Below are 23172 nucleotides of genomic sequence, written 5' to 3' on the forward strand. Positions count from 1 at the left end.
ATTCAAGAGGTAAGAGCCAACTTAAGTAGCTTTTTTTTTCCCCTCTGTAATTCTTAATTTAAAAAAACAGACGTAACCAATGAAAGCCACGACTGGTGAAAGCAGCAATCAATTGTGCTCTGGTTCTAAAAAGATTAAAAGAACCTTCTGAGACTGACATCATTTTTAGTAAGTTACAATTAAACATCTAATGTTCATTTCAGTCCCCAGATTATGCCAAGAATCCAAGCCTCCCATGGACACAAACTCTCCCAGGACCATCTCTTCATATTTATTTGCCATTTTTTCCATAGTCACACACACACAGAAATTGTTTAATATGATGAAAGACGGGGTGATCTGAGTAACCTGCAAGTGTTTTTATGGTTTGAGACCTACAGAGAAAAGCAGTGTTCAAATAGGAATATCCAAAAGCAGCAAAATGAACATTTTAGATAACCCAGAGTGCAAACTGGTAGAGGGAGAAAATCCCCTTCCATCCTCTGACAAAGGAAACAACCTGCACAGGGCAAGAAAAATGCCCTGAAAAGACAGAACCAGCACTGAGGATTCTCCAGCAACACACAGCACCCTGGAACCAAAGTGCTGACTGCTCCTGTCCCTAGAGGGACACACTCAGCAACTTCAAAAGCACCAAAAAGAGGCAATCCCAAATCCAAACCATTAGGAATTTGCTCTCAATTTGATTTGAAAGTAGGATAAATATCTGTGTTATTGCTCCAAGAACACAAAAAAAAACCCCAAAGCAGCTTTCTGCTGACACACCAGAAGAGCAGCTGTGGTGCAGGAGTGGAGCTCCCCAGGCAGAACCTCTGCCCCCTCCCCAAACAGCAGCACATTTTCCTGACAGGGACAGGCTGAGCACACGCACAGGGAAGCACAGCCAAACCAGGCCAGCTTTTGCCTTGCTTTCCAACAGAAAAATCAAAAATAAACACACACCTTTCAGCCTGCCAAAACAGACAATATTGCACAGACCTTTCAAGTTTCAAGGTCTTAAAAGTATTTTATAAAGACAGTAAAACAAAAGAAAAGGGGGGGGAGCTACATAAAATTTCAACTGCCTTTTCAACTTTCAGGGGGAATAAAGATCCTATCCTATCCTGATTTTTTTTCAATCAAATTACAGCGAACCCTGCTGCTTTACAAGCCTGAATTTCCAAAGGGTCCCTAACCCAGCCTTTTCTTACAGCCCCAAACTCGCATGCCAATCCCTTGTAAAACCCCACTGAGCGAGGCTCAGCTGCACGAAATCACTAATAAAGAGTCTCAAGCATTTCACTTTACAGCACCACTGTGAGCTGCAGCATTAAAACCAGCCATTGGCTTCAAGTCAGCTTTATTAGATCTGCTTGACTTGGAGTTTCAGGTGAGGCCCCAAAAGCCAGGGCATTATGGCTTTATTTACATGCACCCAAAAGCTGGGTGCTGCAGAGGAGCTGAGATGTGCAAAGCTCTTGTTAAAACTGTTTCCAAATCTAAACGGCACAGAAACTCCAGCAAGGATCAATGACAACATCTTACAGACTTGTTTATAGATCTGGAGTCCTGAATTTAATTTTGTCTTCAGTATTCCTATTATCTTTTTACAACTGTTCTCAGCAAAGAAAGTTTGGGTTCCCCTGAGCTCCACAGAGGGACAGTTTTATATTTTATAGTTCAGCAAGTAATAATGTTCTGAAGGACTTCAAAAGCTTTTGCTGACACAGGCTTTGCTATTTGGTTTTGCCGCTGGGGGATATTTTTCCCCCTAAAAAACCCCACCTCTTCCATCAAATCCAAAATTTCTTCTAATCCCATCTAAATCAACTGGCTCAAATCCTAATGAAGGTTTATTCATCCCTCTGCATCTGATAATGGTTTTTATTTCACTAGGTTTATTTTCTTCCCCAGACACACAAAGGCAGAGTCAAGGCTCATTTGCTGGGACCAGGGGCCTCAATTAGAACTGCCTGGACTTTGAGCTCGGTACAAAAAATAGTGCCAAGTGTTTAATCCAAAGCCATTCTGATGGAAGCTGCTCATCTTTCCTGCTCACAGCCCTGAGCACAAAATGGTTTGGCCTCGAAGGGACCTTAAAGACCACCCAGTGCCAGCCCCTGCCCTGGGCAGGGACAGCTACACTGTCCCAGGCTGCTCCAAGCCCCATCCAACCTGGCCTGGAACACTTCCAGGGATCCAGGGGCAGCCACAGCTGCTCTGGGAGTTCCATCCCAGCCTCTCCCCACCCTCCCAGGGAACAATTCCTTCCCAATATCCCATCCATCCCTGCCCTCTGATGGCTTTTACCTATAAACAACCTTGATACAAAACCATGCTCAAAAAACAACATTCCATTTTCCTTTTATAAATCTATAAATATTAAAGCCTCAACAGTTTGACAATCCCAGAAGGCCTGGAGGTAAGCAGCTGAAATTCTTGATTTATGCATGACAATTCATTCCTAAATTCCTAGAAACAGTCTCCCTTGCCCTAGATACATACACAATTCCTGTGTTGGTAAACACTTCTAAACCTTCCCTAAGATAAAAACCTAACAGGTCAAGGGAGTTTCCCACTGCTCTGTTCAGAAACAAAACTGCCAAAATTCAGTGCTGCTGAATTCAAGCTGAACCATAAAGGCCAGGTGCCCAAGCCATGGGTAAAATAAATGTATTTACAGTATCAGCCCCAAATCACACAAGGGCATTCCAGTTTGTCACATTTGTGGTGTCCCAAGGGATTGTTTTTCCTTTCCCTCTACACCCTGACCAGGAGGAAGGAGTGACTGCTCCCAAACCTGCTCACAGTCAGGAGAGTCACTCATGGTACAGGTACGTCTGCCAATGGTCAGAACACAACCAAAAAGTGCTCACAGGGAAAAATTCTGCCTGACCCTGGCCTGTTCTGTGCTACATGAAGCCCTGGATACTTTTCTCCTTGAATTCCAAATGTGGGATATCAACAGGGACTGGTCTGGTGGATGCTACTGAATGTCACCCCCTGCTGCAGACCCAGCAGAGCTCAGGCACTGAGGACACTTATTTACAGACTTCTGCATTTCCACTGCCACACAGACAGGCTGTGGTTTACACTTCTAATTCCAAAAATCAAAGAAAAGCTGTGGGGGAGCGAGAGAGAGGGAAGTATCAAGGTGAAATTAAAGTTCTCCAGACAGTCTGTGGTGTGATTAAATCCCAGAGAGGCTCTGCAGTCAGGCTCCTTCCTGTTAGCTGGTTACCAATTTGGCACACAGAACTAAGCAAGCAGGTTTTCTCCAAAGGCACTCACATGGATCATGATGCCAACTCCACCAACTGGCCCAATTTCACTGAAATCCCAAGGCACCTTAATAAAAAAAAAAAAACCTTTCTAGGATAACACCATAAAGCAGCAGGGTTTTCCATGGAACAGAAGAGGGCTCCCCCCCTTCAAAAACAAAACCACCAAGAGAAAAATGAAAATGCTATTTATTTTTATGGCTCTGCTTTTTATTTGAACAGTTAAAAAGAAGCCAGCTCTGCACTGGATCCTCATCTGATTGGGAAAGCCCTGTGAAACACTGGGCACTTGCTCAGCCACCTGTCAGCTGTCAAAGGAACAGTGACTTGGGAAGAGGAGAATGAGAAATGGGAAAATTGTCTGTGTTAAACCACATCTTATGAGAACAGGCTGAAGCTAAAAAGCAAAGTGAAGGGCAGAGGAATCCAGTGCAGCCCTGAGCACAGGGAAAAGGAGCAGCCCTACAGCAGCCAATCTCTTTACTATGCCATGAGGTAAAGTGATCATGCCTAAGGAGGGGGGAAAAGAAAGAATAACCTTAAACTAATCCACTTCAAAAATGCAGCCCAGTTCCATGTGGCCTTCACTGATGGCATACCTCTACCCCAAGGGACAGAAACTTGAGCATATCTGAAAGCTTCCCTGTCCTGGACAACACCAAAAAATAATCCTAAAGAATTTTCCCCTCTGCAAGAGCAGCTCTGCACAAGGAATTAATTTTCTTTAAACAGTCCCTGTTCCTAAAAGGCATTAGCAACTCAAAGATTTAAGCAATAACCACTTGTAGCTATTTAACAGTACAACACACTCATACTGAACATCAAAGCCTGGGCCATTTGCAGAATATTAGAATATTTAATTTAGTTTAGCCGTCCTCAACAAACCCTGTCTGTCACTTCTCAGTTTTCACACATTAACATTTTCCTCTTCCACTCAAACTATGCCCTAGACTGTCTGTAACACAAAGAATGGTTTTGGCTGGATTTTGTGAGGTTGCAAGATGTGCTCTGGATGTAAGAGTTAATGACCACCAGCCTGGAACCCTAAACAGTGGCCACAGGAGAAGCTGGAATGACAACTACAATATTCTGCTTGATTTCACAGGGTAATCAGCACTTGCCAATTAAGTTTGTTTTGAAGATTCATTTAGAGAGGAGGTTCATCATTCAGAGGGTGAAGAAAGGAAATAAAGAGGCCCAACAGTGTGGGCTGAACAACCCTGAGTAGAATGAGGTGAGAGTGAGTGTTTCAGCAAAGTTCTGGAAGAGGCAGGCAGTTTACAGCTACACATAAATTATAGACCAGGCGTGAGTACAGACTGCTGAGAGCATTATCTGAAAGTATCAGAAAAGAAAAATATAAACCTCTTGCAGGGCTGGGGGAGGAAATCAGGGTCATTTAAGAATTTAGCCTCACATGGAAACACCACAGACAAAAATTTACTACTCCAGTGTCTGTGGCTCAATCCCAGGCTGGAAAGTGGGAGGAGCAGCTCTTGCCATGCCCTTAGCACTGCCAAGTGCTGAGTCCTAAACACTGCAAGACACTCACCTGAATCAAAAATGCTTCAGAACACTCACTCAAATCAAAATATCTTTGCACTATTTATTTTCAATTTTAAGGCTTTGCTGCTGCCCAAGCCACAGATGTTTTATTTAACTCTGCTCAAGTGCAGCTGTAAATCCAGCTCATGTACCATTACATTTCCAATATCCAGCTTTGGAACTGTCTCCTGTGAGTGAAAGCACAACCAACTGAGTTCCTTGGGCTCCCACCCCACTTGCCTACATCGAGGTGTCTCATTTTTCACCATTTCTGCCAGTTTTTAGTGCAATCAGAGCAGCAAGCTGCCAGCAGCACTCACCTGAGCACACCTTCCCAGCTCAGCCTTGCCCAGGTACTGGAATATCTTCAGTGCCAGCTCGTAAGGCAGCTGCACGTCGAAAAAAGGAACCTCATTGATCTCATTCTGGGAAGGAAAAAGGAGAATATCATTTGTGAGGCTGGGTTAACACACAGGTTGACAGCAGGAGAGTTACCATGGTATGGAGAAGGAATGGTGTGTCCTCAGGGCCACCACAGCTCCATAACAACATCAGTTTTTCTGCCTCTCCCCCATTTCATGGCCCTTTAAAGGGCAGAGAAAGGCAGGACACAAGTTCTAGTAAAACAGTTTGCCTACAGTGCCAAAAACACCCAATAAATTATCACCTTGAAGACATATGCCCATTATTAATGTCACCTGCAAGATTTCAATCCCATATGATGGAAAAATGAACGAATATTTTAAATAGAACTGAATGGAGACAATGTTGGTTTCTTTCATTACTAACATAAAAATGTCTTTTTAATATGAGATGTTCATCCTTTAATTAATTGTGCATCTCAAACAAAAAAAATTGAAGCCAAATCCATCAATTTAAGCTAACAGCTAAATGCAGCACATAGATTTTTCCTAGATGTATTTTGTTTCATTGAATTACATAACTATTACATCTTCTTTTTGCAGTTATCACAATAAGATTTATTCTCTTATTCTGTCTGGATATTCAAAATTTTTTATACTCTGTAATAGAGAAAGAGCTAAATGAGCTGATTCTGACTATTTCTATGTCACCAGTTTTGCTCTGCAGTGTTTTCTCCGGTTTCAGTCATCCTCCCCAGGTGCTCCTGCTCATTGTCCATCACTCCTCATGCACAAAATCAGCTGCTCAGTTAAAACCCATCTCCACTGTTTGCCTTCAGAGGCTCAGGATCATCTCCTGGCACCTTTGTTTCTTTGCAGGTTTCTCCAACAGCTTCTCATTCAAACCAGGGCCATTTGCAGTACCAAAGTAGACTAGAAGGGATATTCTGGGTTTTTTTAAAGCAGTTCCTCAGGTAAATCCCAATATAATGTGGTGGTGTGGTTTTTAAAGCAGAAGATATTCTACACTCAGGACAAGACATTCTAAAGACGGGCGGGTGTTCAGACAACACAAACCCAGGCGATGCTCCCATCAGGTCTTTTAGCAACAAAACATCACTTCACACCTACTGGAACCTCCCACTTATTCTGAAGTTACTTAGAGCAGGATCTGCAGCCTCCCCATCCCCGGTTTCCCTGCACGAGCAGCCCCTTCTCCCGGCTCCGCTCCCCGGCGCGGACCCGCGGATCCGTTTTGCTTTCGTGCGCTGTAAATCCCACCCGCCTCCAGCGGGGACACCCAAGGAAAACACAAAGGGAAACTCTCCGGGCAGGCTCCGAGCTGGCCAGATTGATCCCGCTCCCTGCGGCAGCCACGGAACAGCCACGGGCTGCCCGAACAAACCAGGGGAGCCACGGGGCAAGGACTGCTCGCTGCAGGCTCATGAGGCACCACCACGGACGTGCTCCTTCCAAACCGGGCTTGACTCGTGTCCAGGCAGCACATCCTGGGCTGGCTGCAGGGAATGAGGGCTGCAGGCACAGCAGTGCTGACACAAGGCTCAACACCAGCGGTGCTCTCGAGGAAAGGAGGGGGAAAGAGGAAAAAAACACCCACACTGGCTTTTTATGAACTGAGCTGCAAGAGGATTTGTACCCTGCTTCAAATAAACCCAGAAGTGCTTTTTTTTCTGCTTTGGTGCTGCAAAGGGTCCAAGTTTAAATGAAGAGTGGCTGTAGAAGAGACCTACAAAGAAGCAAAGGAATGGGGGTTAGGAAAGTGCCAAGAGGGAGGGGATGGTCCCCATTTGGGATCTGCCCGAGGTTCTGGAGGCACAGCACAAACTCACACTGATCCCATTCTAATGCATTCTAACCCTAACATCAGGGGCAGAGCCAGGTCTTCCCACAGCCCAAAATTCCCTGCAGCTTGTCCTCAGCACAAGGAAGCAGGGATGTTAAGTCAGCACCAGTCTGTCTGAAAGTCTACTGGAATGAGTCCAAAACTCAAATACAACCAGCCCCTCTGAGACAGATTCGGGCTCCTGTGTGCTAATGGAGCACTAATTCTGTAAAATGGATTAATTTGTGCCTTGCAGACAGAAATTTAATCTGTTCCTTTTAATTTTTTTAAGCAAAGAGTAATTAGTCATAGTGAGGTTAGTGAGAAACAAGAAAATGGGTTTCCCCCCTAGTTTTCCTATACTGTAAATAACATATCTATGGCATTTAGAGGATTTACCAAAATAACTTTTATCTGGTTCACAACTGTATTTAAGACTATTTCCAAATTAATGCCTTTATTTAAAGAATTAAAGCTTGTTTTCTTACTACGCTGCTGTGTCACAAGGCAGGATACCCTTTAATTACTGCCTGAGTAAACAACAAAAATCTTAAGAGGAAAAACGATATTATTTCAGCGAGTCACGGCATATCTCGAGCTGGAAGGGACCCTCGAGATCACCGAGCCCAACTCCAGGCCCCGCACAGGACATCCCACCCCGTGTCAGAACATAGGACAAGCAGATTCTGAAGGGTTACAACTCCGTAAAAGGATGTCTATTCAGAAGCTGCGGTTATAGACAAGCACACAGGAGCACAACCTCAACGTGCCCTTGGCTCTCCGCTCCCCGGTACCGGCCCCGCCGCGACCCCGCCTGGGGCCCGGCCCCAGCCCCCGGCCCCGCGCAGCCCTACCAGGTCTCGGATCAGCTGTCCCAGCAGATCGTCCCCATCTCCAGCCCCGTCCCCCGCGGGTTCCCCGGCGGGCCGGGCGGGCGCTGGGCTGCGGCGGGCCGGGGCGCTGCCGGCCAGCAGCCCGCGGGCCAGCGCCAGGTACCCGGGCTCGGCCGGCGGCTCCCGCGGGCTCTCTCCCGGCCTCTCCTGAGGGGATTCCTCCCGGCGCCGCCGCTTCGCGTCCCCGGCCCGCTCCTCCCGCCGCCGGGGCCGCTCCCGCTCCGCCGGCACCGCGGCCATGGCGGCGGGGCCGGCCCGGCGCGGCACGGAAACCGCGCCCCGCGCCGCGCGTTCCGCCGCCACAAGGTTCCGCCGCCGCCGGGACCGGGGCCGGTGCCCGGGAGTGAAACCGGTGCTGGGGCCGGGGCCGTCGTTTTGTGGTCCCCACACGAGGGCAGCGATGGCAGCCTGAGGGCCTGGCCTGGCTCTGGAGAGCCGCGGGCGGCCGAGCGAGGTCGCGGCGACGGCAGGGTCGGCCTCGGCTCCGGGCGCCGCTGGGAGCCCTCAGCCCCCTCACAGCCATGGCCGGGGACAGGGCAGGGTCCTGCTGGGAGCCCTCAGCCATGGCCGGGGACAGGGCAGGGAACCGCTGGGAGCCCTCAGCCCCCTCACAGCCATGGCCGGGGACAGGGCAGGGTCCCACAGGGAGCCTTCAGCCCCCTCACAGCCATGGCCGGGGACAGGGCAGGGCACCGCTGGGAGCCCTCAGCCCCCTCACAGCCATGGCCGGGGACAGGGCAGGGTCCCCCTGGGAGCCTTCAGACCCCTCACAGTCATGGCCGGGGACAGAGCAGGGTCCCCACAGGGAGCCCTTGGCCCCCTCACAGCCATGGCCGGGGACAGGGCAGGGCACCGCTGGGAGCCCTGAGCCCCCTCACAGCCATGGCCGGGGACAGGGCAGGGTCCCACAGGGAGCCCTCAGCCCCCTCACAGCCATGGCCAGTCCCGTGGGGAGAAGCCGCTCCCACGGGAGTGTTGCTGCCCATGGAAGTGGCCACTCTGAGTGGCCGATGTACCTCTTTGAGGCCAATTTTCTCTTTCTCTTGGCCATGTCTGAAGCCGAGGGGGTGGGCAGGAGTGGCCCCACCGCTGCCATGCCCACCACACCTGCTGGGAAGGTGTTTTGCTGCTTGAATCACACCCACCTCCTGCAGCCAGCACAGCCCGAGAGCTGCCACATCAATGGCGTTTTGGGGGGGACACGAAGTTGACTCAGTTCCTCTCCACCATCATCACACCTTGGTGCTCAAAGGCTGTGTTCAAGTGATGCTGAACCACAGCTGCGAAGCTTCTGCTGTTTCAGCCAGTGCAGCAGACAGGCCATGAGCACTCAAGTCTTCAGAATGATTCCTGAGGAGCCCTCGAGGAAACAGAGCAGGTAAGTCATGTGTTGGTGTAAGTCAAACAGCTGATCCTTCTAGAATAGACTGTAAAACAGCCCATGCTCTCAGCAGCAGCTTGTGCAGTTCCCCCCACCCTGGTGTCCACCTCTGCCTTCCTCACTGGCCACTTGCTGGTTTCTCTCCTCTACAGCTGGTTGCTGCCTGTGCTGTTTATAAAACCCCATTAAACGACCATGAACAGGTGTCCAGGAAGAACCCAAACTACCTCGTTGAGGGGAGGAACTCCTCTATGTAGAAACCCTGCAAAGGACAGATGGGTGAAGGCTGGACATGCCTTGACCCCAAAACTCCCCTGCCCTGGGCTGAGCCCCCAGTGTGGGCAGCAGGAAAGGAGGGGGGATTCTGCCCCTCTGCCCCACTCAGGTGAGACCCCACCTGCAGAGCTGCCTCTGGGCATGGGGTTTCCAACATGAGAAGGGTGTGGAGCTGCTGGAGTGAGACCAGAGGAGGCCATGGAGATGCTCCAAGGGCTGGAGCCAGGCTGGAGAGCTGGGGGTGCTCACCTGGAGAGGAGAAGGCTCCAGGGAGAGCTCAGAGTCCTTTGCAGGGCCTAAAGGGGCTCCAGGAGAGCTGAAGAGGGACTGGGGACAAGGGATGGAGGGACAGGACACAGGGAATGGCTTCCACTGCCAGAGGGCAGGGATGGATGGCATATTGGGAATTAGGAATTGTTCCCTGTGAGGGTGGGCAGGCCCTGGCACAGGGTGCCCAGAGCAGCTGTGGCTGCCCCTGGATCCCTGGCAGTGCCCAAGGCCAGGCTGGACACTGGGGCTTGGAGCAGCCTGGGACAGTGGGAGGTGTCCCTGACTGTGGCAGGGGTGGAATGGGATGATGTTAAAATCCTTTCCAGCCCAAACCAGTCTGTGATTCTGTGACTTATTTTCCCTACAAAACAATCACTTGCAGGGACTTGGAGCAGGGGTGTCCCTGGGGTGCACATGCTGGTGCACCCTGCCATGGTGGCATTGCAGACCAGGAGCTGCCCCTGCAGCAGGACGGGGGCTGCTCCAGGGAGGGTGCATGGGCTGGGATGGTTTGCCAGCAGGTTTACAGCAGCTTCTCTCTAAAGCAGGAGAACGGGGCCAGTTTGGGGTGATTGCTGGCCCACAGGGAGCCCCCCGTGTCCATCCCAGGGCTGGTGTGTGCAGGGAGCCCTGCCCGGGGTGCCAGCCCTGCTCCCGTGCCCTGGCAGTGGGGGAGGCCCCGCGGGCCCCGGGTCACTGCCGGGGGCTGCACGCTCCTGCCTCGGCCACCCGAAATGTGATCCGAATCCGTAATGCTGTGGGTGATGAAATCGGCTCCAGCTCTGTGTAATCCCCTCGCTGCCCCCCTGCATCTCCTCGCTGTCCCCTCCTCCAGCCCACAGTCGTCTGCAGCCTCGCACTGTCCCTCTAGCTCCACGCCATCGCCTCTGTCCCACAGTCCCCTCTATCCCCACAGTTCCCACACTGTCCCCTCCATCCCCATGCTATCCCCTCTATCCCACACTGTCCCACCTTCCTCACACTTCCCCTTTATCCTCAAACTGTCCCTCTGTCCCCATGCTGTCCCCTCTATTCCACACTCCCCAAATTGTCCCTCCATCCCCCCGCTGACCCCTCTGTCCCACCTTCCCCACTGTCCTCTCTATCCCACATTGTCCCCTCCATCCCCACGCTATCCCCCCCATTCCTACTCTGTCCCACCAAACTCCCACCCTGGATACCAGCATCTTCCACCACACAAACACTGTTCCCTCCACCCCCAGTCTCACACTGTCATTCCACCCCCTGTGTCCCTGCATCCCCGTGCTGTCCCCTCCATCTCAACACTGTCCTTGCATCCATCCATCCATCCATCCATCCATCCATCCATCCATCCATCCATCCATCCATCCATTCCCATGCTGTCCCACCGAACTCCCACCCGTCCCTGGATACCAGAATGTCCCACCACACAAGCACTGTTCCCCCCAGTCCCCCGCCATGTCCTTCTGTCCGCACCCCATCACCCGCATCCCTGTGCTCCCATCCCTCCGCTGGCCACCAGACCGTCCCACCACCCCACCGCTGTCCCCCGGCCCCCCACCCCGCGCCGTCCCCTCGCTCCCCCCTCTCCGCCCGCGGCCGAGCACCGCCCCGCGGGGGATGATGTAACCCCCCGTCCCCCCCGTGTCCCGCCCGCGTCCCGCCCGCCGCACACTCGGCGGGCTCGGCGGCGAGCGGACGCAGCCATGTGCCCGTGCGCGCTGCGCGGCCCCCCCGCGCCCTGCAGCCCCTGCGGCCCCGGCCGCGCCGCCCGGCCCGAGGCCGCCGCCCGCCGGGTCGCCGCCCGCCTGCGCCGCCTGGGCGATGAGCTGGAGCAGCGGCGCAAGGCGCGGGGCCGCGGCCCCTCGGCCGCCCGCCGCCTGGCCGCCGTGGCGGGGCTGCTCTGCGCGCTCACGCCCGCGGCCGCGCTGGCCTGGCTGATCCGCAGGAGGAGCCTCTAGGGAGAGGGGCGCTGGACGGAGCGGGGAGCAGGCGGGACGCGCAACAGGTGGGCGCGGGACGGGGCGGCCGGCGGGGCTCGGCTCGGGACGGGAGCGGGCGCGGGGCTCGGCTCGGTCCGGCCCGGCGGAGCGCGCTGTCCGCGGTACCCGCGCCTGGCCGGGCTGCGGGGCTGGCCGCGGCAGCGCACCGAGCCGCGGGCTGCTCGTGCTGCGGCTCGCACCGATCGCTCTCCTTTTCCTACTCCTCTTCCTCTCCCCTCTCACTTCCTCTCCCTGGACTGCCGGTGCCAGGTCACACCGACCTGTCGCTCTCACTACTTTCCCCGTCCCCTCCATCCTCACTTTCCCTCTGTCCTCTCCCCTTTTCCCTTACCCCTTCCCCAAACTTCTCACGGCTTCCACCCCTCCGCCCGTGCTCTCGTGGGGCAGTTTGAGCTCCGTGCCCCCGGCGGCGCGGGGCAGCTCAGGGGGAGCCGAGCGGGTCCCGTGCTGCCCCGGCTGCCGGTCCCGAGAGCTGGAGGATGCCCGCACACCCGTGCCTGCCAAACCTCCAGCCCTCTGTAGCGTGGAGGAACTTTCCCTGTGTCCTGTCATTCCCTGGTGGGCTTTAGACCCACGGGGGCCGTGGGGCACCCATCGCTGAGGTCACTGGGTGGTGGAATGTCCCCACTACCCTTTCCAGTGGGGCACCTGGGACATTGGCTCTGTGTTTTGGATAATGCCATGCCCAGTGTTGGGGGTTCTCCCCGAGGGGGGTCCCAAGCCACTGGCCAGGAAAAGCACCCAGTCCCAGTTACTGCTGGTTCTGTGCTCCAGAGCCACGGAGCAAAGGAGCAGCAGGGAACCAGGACATTCCTGGTCCTGTAACCTTCATTTTTGTCATCCTGGTGACAGCTCTGGGGCTTGTGGGGACAGCTCTGCACCCTCAGCCCTGGGAGCACTCAGGGATACTGAGCATATCTGGGGTCACCTCAGGGATTTTGGGTGCTCCGTAGTTTTCTTTGGGTCGTGGATTTGTTGCCACAGACGTAAGGAGCACGGGCTCCTCTTTCGGGTGCTGTAAATTGCATCATAAACACCCCCCAGTGTCTGTCTGTGTTCAGGGAACAATTTCAGTGCATCTCTAACTTTCAGTGTGCACTGGTGTCCCAGCAGCTTGGATGGGGCAGTGTGGAGGGGAAGTCAGGTTATCAGAGAGTTTAAAGATGAGGTTTTCCAGCAGGTCTGTGTGTTTGCACTGTGTGTGTGCACACTCGGGGGGGGCATTGTTGTCATCCATCTCAGCCACAACTGCTGTGTCTGCCGGGAGGCTCTGCTGGTCACCTTTGGAAAGCTTTCTTTGAAACAAAAACAGAGGAGGACTGTGGGGTTTTGGTGAATTGAAGCTTCAATTTCTATAAAAGCAGGCACTGGATGGTGCCTCAGAGGTGGTGTCAGTGGTGTGGGACTGCGGTCAGGAGCAGAGCAAACACATCTCTCCTCCCCGGCAGTTTGTGGCAAGTTTGGTTCCAGTGTTTGGAAGCAAACCCACCCGTCTGCCTTGCTGGCCTCTCTGAGCACAAACAGAGCTGAAATCCAGGGAGGAACGGCAGTGATCTCCCTTATCTAATGTCTCAAATGTCCATTTCTTTCTGACATGCCAGGGAAATTCCTCCCTGCCCAGTCTGGGACTCTGTCCCAAGCAGAGAAGGTGGCAGGTGAGCAGGGCTGGCAGAGGGAGCCTGTCAGCTGGCCCCAGTGATCCATACACAGCCCACACTTGCTGGCAATCCCACGAGGCCAAAGCTGTTTGGAGTATTAATTCTTGTGAAGGTTTATTGGGCAGACACTATTCTTTTCCCCCCAATCTCTTCTGCTGTTGATCCTGGAGTGCTCACTTCCATTTCTGCCCACCAGTTGCTTATAAATGGCTTTGATGAGCCAAGCATTATCCCGGGCGCCTCCAGGCAAATTCCATGGGCAGCACCGTCCTGCCCGTGGCTTCAAAGGCTGCCACAGACAGTGCTGAGCTGCCTCCAAATGCTCCTGGACACAAATACACATGTAAGGCTGAAAAGGAGCTCCTGGTGTGTGATGGGAAGCGGTTTCAGGGATAAAGGCACAGATGACCAGGCTGGTGACACTCCTGGCTCTCCCTGTGTGCAACCTGTCCCACTCCTGCCACGCTTCTAAGGCACAAGTGACCAAGCTGCAGATGAAAATGCAATGCAAGCCCAGAATAATTAACTGTGTCATCTGCACCTCAGTTCCTCGGCTATTCTGGCCATTAATAATCTTTTCATCCTGAGCAGTAATTTGCTTCCACCGGTGGAGGTTTCTGACAGTCTGCAGTGTCTCAGAGCCCCAGTGACAGTGCAGTGAGCTGGGTTAGCCTTGGAGATGAGGTAAGATAGTGTTTGATTACCTCAGCAGTGTATTTCTGAACAAAACAGGCATTTTTCTGCCATTCTCAGAGAACTCTGCAGTGACAATAACATTGTCCTGCAACAAGCTGGGAAGTCCAGCCTCTAACCACTTGTGATCTTGGGATTTCATGGAAAAGCTGGTAAGAGGAGAGTCACTTGAACAGTTAATGAGTGCCCTGCAGAGTCAGCCTTTGTCTCATGATCTGGTGGCTGCAGAAGGAATGGAGAAGAGAGGAAAAGGCCAGATTCAGCTTGGGTTATTCCTCGAGTTCCCCTCCTGCTTTTTCGAGAGGCAGCAGCGTTGGCTGCTGTGAGCCTGCGTGCGGCTTCTGAGGCAGGAGGTTGGAGCTTGTTCCCTCAGCTCCGTGGGAAGCAGCACAGCTCAGGGAATAATCCCGTGCTCCAGGGAAGCCCTCCTGCTCTCACAGCCCTGCCTGATGGCAGTGGGAGCAGGATTAGGGCCGCTGTGGGTGACCAGCCTGCATCTGCGGACTGTGCTTGGGGTTTGGGGATGGATGCTTTGCAACTGGTAGTTTGTGATATGTAATCTGACATCACCTTGAAACGTCCAACCAGGGCATGAAGTATAGTTGTCAGGTGCCAGTTTGGCATACAATGTCACTTGTATTTCGCTCTGTTAGTTCAGGAGTGGCAGTGTATTAAAATCAAACCCTACTTGTCCCTGCCAGCTCCACCAGCCTGGTTCCGTGCCCACTGTGTTGCCAGGAATTCCCCCCACTGTTTGCTGCGAGGTTCATGCAGAGCCGCTCTGTCCAAAGTCTCAGTGCAGTTAATTATCTGTATTAAAACTGGGTTGATAAGATTTCTGGAGGTGTCCCACTGAGCTGTGCAGGAGAGCAGAGCAAACGAAGGACCAGAGGCAGTGGAGATGCAGAGAGCTGGTTCTGCACCAGGACAAACATCCAGCCTCGTGCACCCCGTGTGTGTCCCTCACACAAAGAGGCAGGCTCTGTTGTTTATCCTCCTGGATCAGGAAAAAGCCAGCTCTTCCCAGTGGCAAGCATCCTGCTCAAAAAAGCCAAAGGTCCCTGCCATCCTCGCCCCAGCCTCACAATTAAATTGAAGAAAGAAAACCTTCAACATTAATTCTCCCCATAAACAAACATCAGAGTTTGCACAAACAAACAGCAGCCCAGGAATGGCTCATTCCACGGGTGGACTGAGGCCAAGCAGGACAGTTTGTGGGAGGATTGGAGCCCAAATGTATTTTTTTACTTGTCTGGGTTCCCTGCTCTTCCTGTACAAAGATCTCCCGGACACACCATTCTTCCCAGTTCGTCCTGAACCCCCTCCTAATTGTTTTTCGGTCTTCCAAGTTGCCCTTCCATCTCCCGCGGAGATGCTAATGAAGTGTGAGTGTACACGGATGGGGCTGCTCGGGAATTTGACAGGGCTTTTGCCCAGCCCTTGTTCCCTCATTAAGCTGCTGCTGCGCAGGATGGAAGCGATTGTGCCTCGTTTAGTCCCTGCCTCCAGCGTGCCCTCAGCCATCCAAGCCCTTGGATATATTTTTCCCTTTCAATATATCAATAACTGTTATTTTGTTTATTAGCGGTGGGACGCGTGCCAAGCGAGTGGCCCCTGTAATCCCTTTAAATGGAGCAGTTCCATGCTGACACAGTAGCCGTGAGCAGAACTCCTTTTTCCAGCTGCTGCCGGAGCCGGCAGCTCAAACTCTGCTCTGGCTTCGTGCAGGTGCTGCCCAAAGGCGGCTTCTCCTCCCCTCCCTGAATAAAAATCAGTCAGAGAAGTGCTAAGAGACACAGGACCCCCTGCCTGAGTCGTTTCATGCCCATCCCACTCAGCATCCATGAGAAAAGCAGCTTGGTTTTTTGGTAAAGCTGTGGGATAAGGCTGGAGAATTGCAGATAATTGGGAAGTGGAGCTGCCTGTGTGTGTTAAAGCGCCGGGATGTGGCGAGGTTGGCTGAGGTGGTTTTGTAACCAAAGCCATTTGTTGTCTCATAACCTTAGTGCTTCCTTTGTGCAATGGTTGAGAGCAACTTTCTGAGCAAAATCTGTCTCCCTAAATGCCCAGGCACAGAGGGATACATCACCAAAGGGAACGTCTGTTCCCATGGAAAAAATTCAGAGGAAGTGAACTTTTTTTTATCATTCCCATCCATGTTTCCAGCAGACACTGTACTTTTCATATAGGCACTCAGCCATAATTCCTTTTATTTTATAAGGAAATGGAACTGTTGATAGTTGTGGACAGTTTCCCCCAAAGTTTCAGCCTTTTAAGAATGGCACATAAAATAATCAATTTTTCAGCAGCTCTACAGAAGGGATATGCTGGTTCTCTTTCCAACTGACTATCCACCCCAGTACAAATGGGATGTAGTTTGGCTTTCCCCAGCCTTTTTCAGACCCAAAGTACCAAATTTTGCTCTGTCTGCTGAGTGCCTATTGTGGGAAATTTGGAGTAACTCCACTGGAGTCAATTGGGTTGCCCTGGATTTACGGTGCTGTAAATGAGATCAGAATTGGCTCAAAGTATATTCCATTAATGAGTCAGATACTGGCAATGCAGCCAATATGCACCCAGAAATGGCTTTAACACAGCCTAGGATATTCAAAATTGGTTTATTGAGAGATGGGCTCGGGGCCAGAATTCTGGGGTTCTCTTTTATTCTTTCCATGAAATTCACCTTCCTGCAGAAGGCCAGCACGAGGCTGATGCAAAACTTAAGAGCCATTTAAGCCCTTAGAATGGGGCTTGTGAGATGCATAAACATTGTGCTGAGCTCTCTGCCTGCCCTGGAGCAGATTTATCGCTTGGAGTTCAAGATGTTCTAGGATTTATCAACTTTTACAGGTTTTTATAGATTTTCTATACGTTAAGTGACACAGAGAGACAGTTTGTAAAATACAGTGACACCACGGATGATCTGTTGCCAGCCATGGGTGGCACAGCAGGACAAGGGTTCAGAGCTTGGCAGTTGGAAGTGCTGCTACAGGAGAAATAATAAATAAGGATTAAATGGTTTTGCTGTGGAGGAAATCCTTTAATCAACTCCTGAACTCTTTATTCCAGTGTAACTTGAGTAAATATCTCAGCTCTTGGAGTGGAGGCAGCACATCCTCCTGCTTTGTACAGGGCCACACTCACAGCCCCGGCTGTGCCCTGCTCTGGGGAATTCTGGCATTTGTGTGGGGAGGGAGGTGCCCAAATCCCCTCCTGGTGATGTTTCCCAGGTCTGGAGGGTCCCGTGGTGCTGTGTGCCTGTCCCTGAGCACACAGGGAAGCAGGAATGCTGAGCAGGGGCACATTCCAAACCCTGGCTCTGCATTGACTCCCCGTGCCCAGCTGCTGGTTTTGCATAGCTGTGCTTGTCCCTGCCCACACAGCAAACACCTCTTTACCTTCTGCCAAAAAAGCCAAGCAGCTCTGCTGAAGCACTTTGGGATACTCCAGCACTTGCAGAGGGCAGTGGGATGTGGGAGATGCAGCCTGGAGGTGCAGCAGCCCTGGATGGGGCTGGCTGGCAGCCTCCATCACGGCCAGACTGGAAATGTGCTTCCCCTCTGGAGGGTTCACCCCGGCCTTCCTCCTTCCAGCCGTTCCCACTGGTGCTTCAGACTCCTTGAAACTAGAAAGCAAGGCTGGGAATGAGGGAGGGAGAGCTGGAATCGCCACATCCTGGGGGCAGCTGGGGTACAGCAGACGTGGTTCAGTCTCCTCCGGGGAACCAGAGACATTCCAGGTGCCTGGGACAGGGAAAGGTCACAGCCGCAGGGCTGTGCTTGCTCTCAGGCACAGCGGGGGATTGCTGCGGTGTCCTGGAGTCAGGAGCTGGGCTGATGAGCCCTGGGGGTCCCTTCCCACTCGGGATGCTCTGTGGTTCTGCTCAGTCCCTGCCAGCACCACAATTCACCTCTGTCCCCGGAGGTTCAGCCCACCCCAGGCTGTCTGCTGCTGCCTTCCCGCTGGCATGGCCAGGGCAGGACAGCAGGAAGGGGAGGATTCCGGAGTCAGGCAGCTCAGCATCTGCCCCGGAGCTCTTGGCCAGCCCTAATTAGGCTGTGACCTCATCACTGCTGCAATTGCACCGTCAGCGACTCCCCCCTCTCCCCGCGGTGAAATCACCTCATCCCCGCGGCCGGAGGAGATTTCTCCGGGCAGGTTTTTCTGGGATCTCTCATTGTCACAGTCTGCCAAAGAGACACCCGTGGCACCTGCCCCAGCCAGGGCTGCTGTCAACAAACTGCGGGACAAACGCTGGGAAATGGGGATTTCATCGCAGATGCCCCTCGGGCACCTCTCCTGCTAATTTGCACTTAGATGGGTGCCGTTCTCTGAGCACTTTATTAATTAAGGCTCGCAGCCCACCTGTGAGGCAAGGAAGTTATTAGTGCCCTCATTTTCCAGCAGAACTGAAAGCAGTGGTTTGCCCAGGGCCACAAATCTAATCAGTGGCAGAGGCAGGAATGAGTGAGTTCTTGCAGTCTCCTGTGATACTCTGTGCACCCCACTGCCTACCTGGAACAAATTTAATGGCTTCCCTAAGAGTTCACATTTTTGTTAACATGATGTAAATGAAGATGGAGCACCCAAAAGGAGCCTTGCAAGGGGGAGAGCTCCCAAAAATCTGCAGTACCCAGGGCCAAAGACATCATCTGTCTGAGCCACAAACCCTCCTCCTCATAAACTCCACACTTCTTCTTGTCCGTAAATTTAGTAGGAGGGTTCAAGCATAAATTTAAAAGATGCTTTTATTGTACCCAATGCATCAACATAATTAACACCCAACCCCTATTCTTTTTGCTTTCTTAGGCTGGAGCAAACCCTGTGCCCTTGGAGAAAATTGTTTCCCCTTTTCCTCCAGGGAATCCAGAGCCTGAGCAGCAGCTGTGGAGAGTGGAGAGAAAGAAAGAAGTGGGAGATGCTGGAAGTGCTTTGGGCGACGTGAGAAGGAGGATTTGCCCGGAAGGAGCTGTTCAAGGGCCCAGCAGCAAACCAGAGACACAAAACCTGCTTATATATAGAAGAATGTAACCCCTGTGTATGCAGACGTGGACGCGTGCATGCCTTGTGAGAGCGTAAGCGACATTCCCTGTAGATGGCTGCTGTGAGCAGCCCTGCTCCTGCAGGCCGAGCCTTGGCACTGCTGCTGGCCCTGCTGGACACCACCCACTGCCCTGCTGGCCCATTTATGCAGCAGGATGAGGAGGAATCTCTACACCCAGATTTGTAATCCTGAGAATTCCAATCGTGCCCAGGCGTGGCGGGGAGCGGGTGCGGAGCAGCTCGGACAGCAGTTTGTGTGTGTAAATATTCATGCTCTGGCACCAGGGGAGAGCAGCTTTCCTATGACTTTAGTTTCTCTGGTGCTACATTTAATATTTGTCTGGGGCTAAACTGCCTCTCTGTGGTGCTACAGTTTCCCCAAGAGGATGTTCTGAAACGTGGGACAAGGAAAGATCTATTTTGGTTATTGATATTTATACACAAGATAGCAAAAAATAAGACTTGTTGAGAAGGTGCTATTTTTTTTTCTTTCTTTCAATCTCTGCAGAAACTAAGACAAAACAAGTAATCTACCCCAGAACTTTATAAACTCCTTTTCTTTGGAGCAGTTCTTTTTCTTTTTGACAGTGTGGAGCTTGGGAAGCAGCAGGCACTGAGGTGGAAAGGACACAAGAACCTTTCCACTGCAGTGTGCACATCAAAGTCTGCTAGAGCAGCACTTTCTGCAGCTCCAGAGCTGGGAATTCTCCTGCATGGTGATTTATTCAGTCCTACCATGAACCAGGGAAGAGAACTCTTATCCAAACTGATCACTAGAGCAGGGGATAACAGGAGAACTTGGCCTTAGAAGTCAAAGGGCTTTTTTCAGTCTAGTACTGAGCACTTTTTTCCTTGCAGCCAAAACTGCCTGTCAGATTTCGGGTACCTTCCACATACAGCAACCTGTGCACAGTTTTTTAGAAACATTTTTCCTACCTTCAGATATTTGCACCAGAAAATTGACCCTGCCATGGCAGGGAGGGCATTTTCAAAGGCATAAAGGAATGTTAGAACCCGATTTTTGAAGGAAATTTGGCTCCTTGTCTTTTAAAAATACTTCCCACCCCTCGCCCAGCCCAGGAAGAAGCCGAGTGGCCACTGTGTCCAGTCAGACCCTGCATTTTCCACTGCTGCAGGAGAAATGTTTCTAAGCAATGTGAAAGCTAAATTCTCCCTTTATCAAATATTCACCGCAGTGTTTTGAGCCCCTGCACACATTTTCCTGGCTGATGTTGATCCAAGTCCATTCCCAAACAGCAGCAAGGGCTCTGCTGGAAGAGCAGATTGCTCCTAGTGAGGAGCCTTGCCTGCCTTAGGTGATGTGCAGTGTTGGGAGGGGTGGTGTAGCTCCATGTAGTTTGTCTGTCCATACCTTTGGAGTGGTCTCAGAGCCACAGGACCAGTGAAACATTTTCCTGCCATTTTTGGCCTGATGCTCAGTAATCCTCAGCATCCTGAACCCCTTCCCAGCTCAGTCTCCTACAGAAACAAGGACAAATTCTTCTAACAAAAGGAGGAGCCTCAGCTGATTCCAGCAGTGCTGCCAGTGCTGGGCAGAGCCTTAAAAATACCAATTTCTGGAAACCCCTGGAATGTGGAGTGAAATTGTGCCTGTGCAATTGCACAAGTCCCACCTGAAGCATGGATGTGACACTTGGCTGTAGGGGACAGCCCCTGCAGCTCTGCCCTGCACATCCTCCCCAGCCCTGGGCCGGGGTCACGTCCCTCAGAGGCTCTCCCACAGATTCCTCACCTTTATCAGCTCTGAATGTAATAAACTTCTCACCTGGAATAGGCATTACTCCATTTTCCCTGTGCACACAGCTGGCACTGCCCTGGCTCTCCTGCTGCCCTGGCTGTTGGGGGCTGCAGCCTTCAGGCTGCTCCCAGTCTTTCAATTCCCTTGGAACAGCACAGCCAAGGAAAAGGAAAGGAAGTTCTGTCCTCCCCACCTCGGGAGAGCCCCCAGATCTGTGATCAGCCCCAGTGCAGGGATTGGCTGATCTCCCTCAGTCCCAGCCCTCCATGGACAGGCTTGTCTGTGAAAATTCCCAAACCTCAGAGCTCCTCAGGGGCTCCAAACAGTCAGCAAAAAATGTGAACAGACTTGTCCTGCCCAGCATGGAACAGCCACATGGATGGTGCTTCCGAAATGGAAACCAGAGCAGGTCTGGTAACCCAAATCCTGCCTTGTTCCTGGTTTGCTTCACTTTTGTAGTTCCAAACTGGATGTTTCGCATGAACTGAGGGTGAAGTTTTGGAGTTTTGTAGCCAGAATTCCCTGTACAGAACTGGAATTCCTTGTTGAGGGTATGGATTTGTCAAAGCCTTACATTTTGTGGTGTAATTGCTATCCTTGAACGCCTCCATTTTTTGACAAGGAGTGTTTTTATCCTTTCTACAAGACCTGCCTTTCCCTTGGTTGGTGTTTGCACGGAAAGGGAAGGGTGCTGTGAACTCCCTGGAAATTCCCAGTCCCCTGCTGTGGGCAGGAAGCCGGCACAGTTCCCCTCTGGCCCTTTTGTTCTCCCAGCAGTGAGCAATCCCGGGCTGGGTCAGCTGGGAGGGCCAGGCAGCCCTCTCGGGTTTCAGAGCTCACTCATGAGCTCATCACGGCTGGGAGGGAACTCTTCATGAATCTTTAAAGCAGTTCTCTGCCAAGACAGCTCCCAGCACAACCTGGAATTCCCTATTCCAAGGTAAAAGAGCAGGCTGGTGTGGGCTGCTGCCACCTGCTCCAACTGCTCCTCTGGCCAGTGAGCTGAGCTGCACCAGCAGTGCTGGCTTACCCCAGGGCAGGGCTTCACCCAGGAGCTCCCCATTCCTTCCTCTTCTCCTGCAGAATTCTTCTCAGCAGGTAAAAAAGCTGAAATGGCACCAGGCCTCCTGTCCCACAGCTTGGTGTGCCCAGGAGGGGCAGCACCCAAAGCAGGGGGCTGGCAGTGCCCAGGGGGGATCCCATCCTGCTCCTGCTGCAGAGCAGGGAGGCAGCAATTCCTCCGAGCCAAGCCCATTGCAAAAGCAATTCCCTTAAATTCTTAAACACTTCTTGAATCAGTTTCATCTGATTTGTGAGCCTGTTTTGTTTCTATATCACAGGAAAAGTTATAAAGGTCTCTTAAACCCTCAGCATGAGCAGAAGCAGCTCCTGCTGCTGAAATCCATGACAAACTGAACTGGTTAAACTGGTGCAGTGTCTGTCCACAGCCAGCCTGGAATGAGGCATTCCCAGCTGGAAAACTGCTCTGCCCTGTGAGAAAGGGCCCCAGTGAGGACAGAATAGCCCATAGTACTCAATTTTCCTACACATCTGTCCCTGATCTCAACAGGAGCCTGGTGTACAGAACAGGCTACCTGAGCTCCATGCTGGATCTGGACACACACTGTCCATGTCCAGCCCTCCTGGCTGTGTCCCAGCTCCCCTGCAGGTGCACAGTTTTCCCTGGAGCCAGTTTGCTCCCAGCAAATTTCATTTTCAATCCAGGCTTCAAACTCAGCCTCATTCTTGTGTAACTCTGCTGTGTGTGAGCTGAACTTTCCATCTCATCACACCAGGTGAGGAGACTGGCCATGCCAATTCCAGATCCAAGGGCTGGGGGAACTGTAAATACCCTGGGAATTGGGCTTTCCTAGGGCCAGACAGCCTAAGAGGGGAGGGATCCTCACTGCTATTCCTGCCTTAGGTTTTTACACCACAAAATACAATTTTTTTTTCTAATATTTATTTGAGTACAGGAGTGAATTTTGATGTGACTTCAGTGTCCACTGTGAGGGAATTACTGAAGTGTTTGAATTTCCCAAGGTTTTTAATATTTACAGGAAGTGACTTTGGAGCTTGATAAATATTCACTGAAAGCATCTGAGGATTAAATGGCCATTATTAGTTCCACCATTATTACTTACACCTTTTTTCATCACACCTTTATTAGTTACTCCATCAGAGTTACAGGTGGCAGCAAGCAG

General features: G+C 52.0%; 2 protein-coding genes across 2 annotated transcripts in view; one reads left to right on the top strand and one right to left on the bottom strand.

Moving 5' to 3' along the window:
* FBXW8 (F-box and WD repeat domain containing 8) overlaps positions 1-8177 on the bottom strand; it is a 54276-nt gene extending 46099 nt beyond the window's left edge. Inside the window, exons 1-2 of the mRNA XM_064392420.1 lie at positions 7865-8177; positions 5126-5230 (exon numbers count right to left, since the gene is read on the bottom strand). Coding sequence (XP_064248490.1) covers positions 5126-5230; positions 7865-8143 — 384 coding nt within the window. The 5' untranslated portion in view covers positions 8144-8177. The remainder of the gene's footprint in view (positions 1-5125; positions 5231-7864) is intronic.
* A 3310-nt stretch (positions 8178-11487) lies between these two features.
* On the top strand, positions 11488-22477 carry HRK (harakiri, BCL2 interacting protein). The gene is made up of 2 exons (XM_064392424.1): positions 11488-11820; positions 18976-22477. Exon 1 carries the CDS (start codon positions 11519-11521, stop codon positions 11771-11773), a length of 255 nt encoding a protein of 84 aa, XP_064248494.1. The 5' UTR covers positions 11488-11518; the 3' UTR covers positions 11774-11820; positions 18976-22477.
* The last annotated feature ends 695 nt before the right edge of the window (positions 22478-23172 follow it).

Source organism: Passer domesticus, chromosome 17 (genome assembly GCF_036417665.1).
Source record: "Passer domesticus isolate bPasDom1 chromosome 17, bPasDom1.hap1, whole genome shotgun sequence".
NCBI classification, from domain to species: Eukaryota; Metazoa; Chordata; class Aves; order Passeriformes; family Passeridae; genus Passer; species Passer domesticus.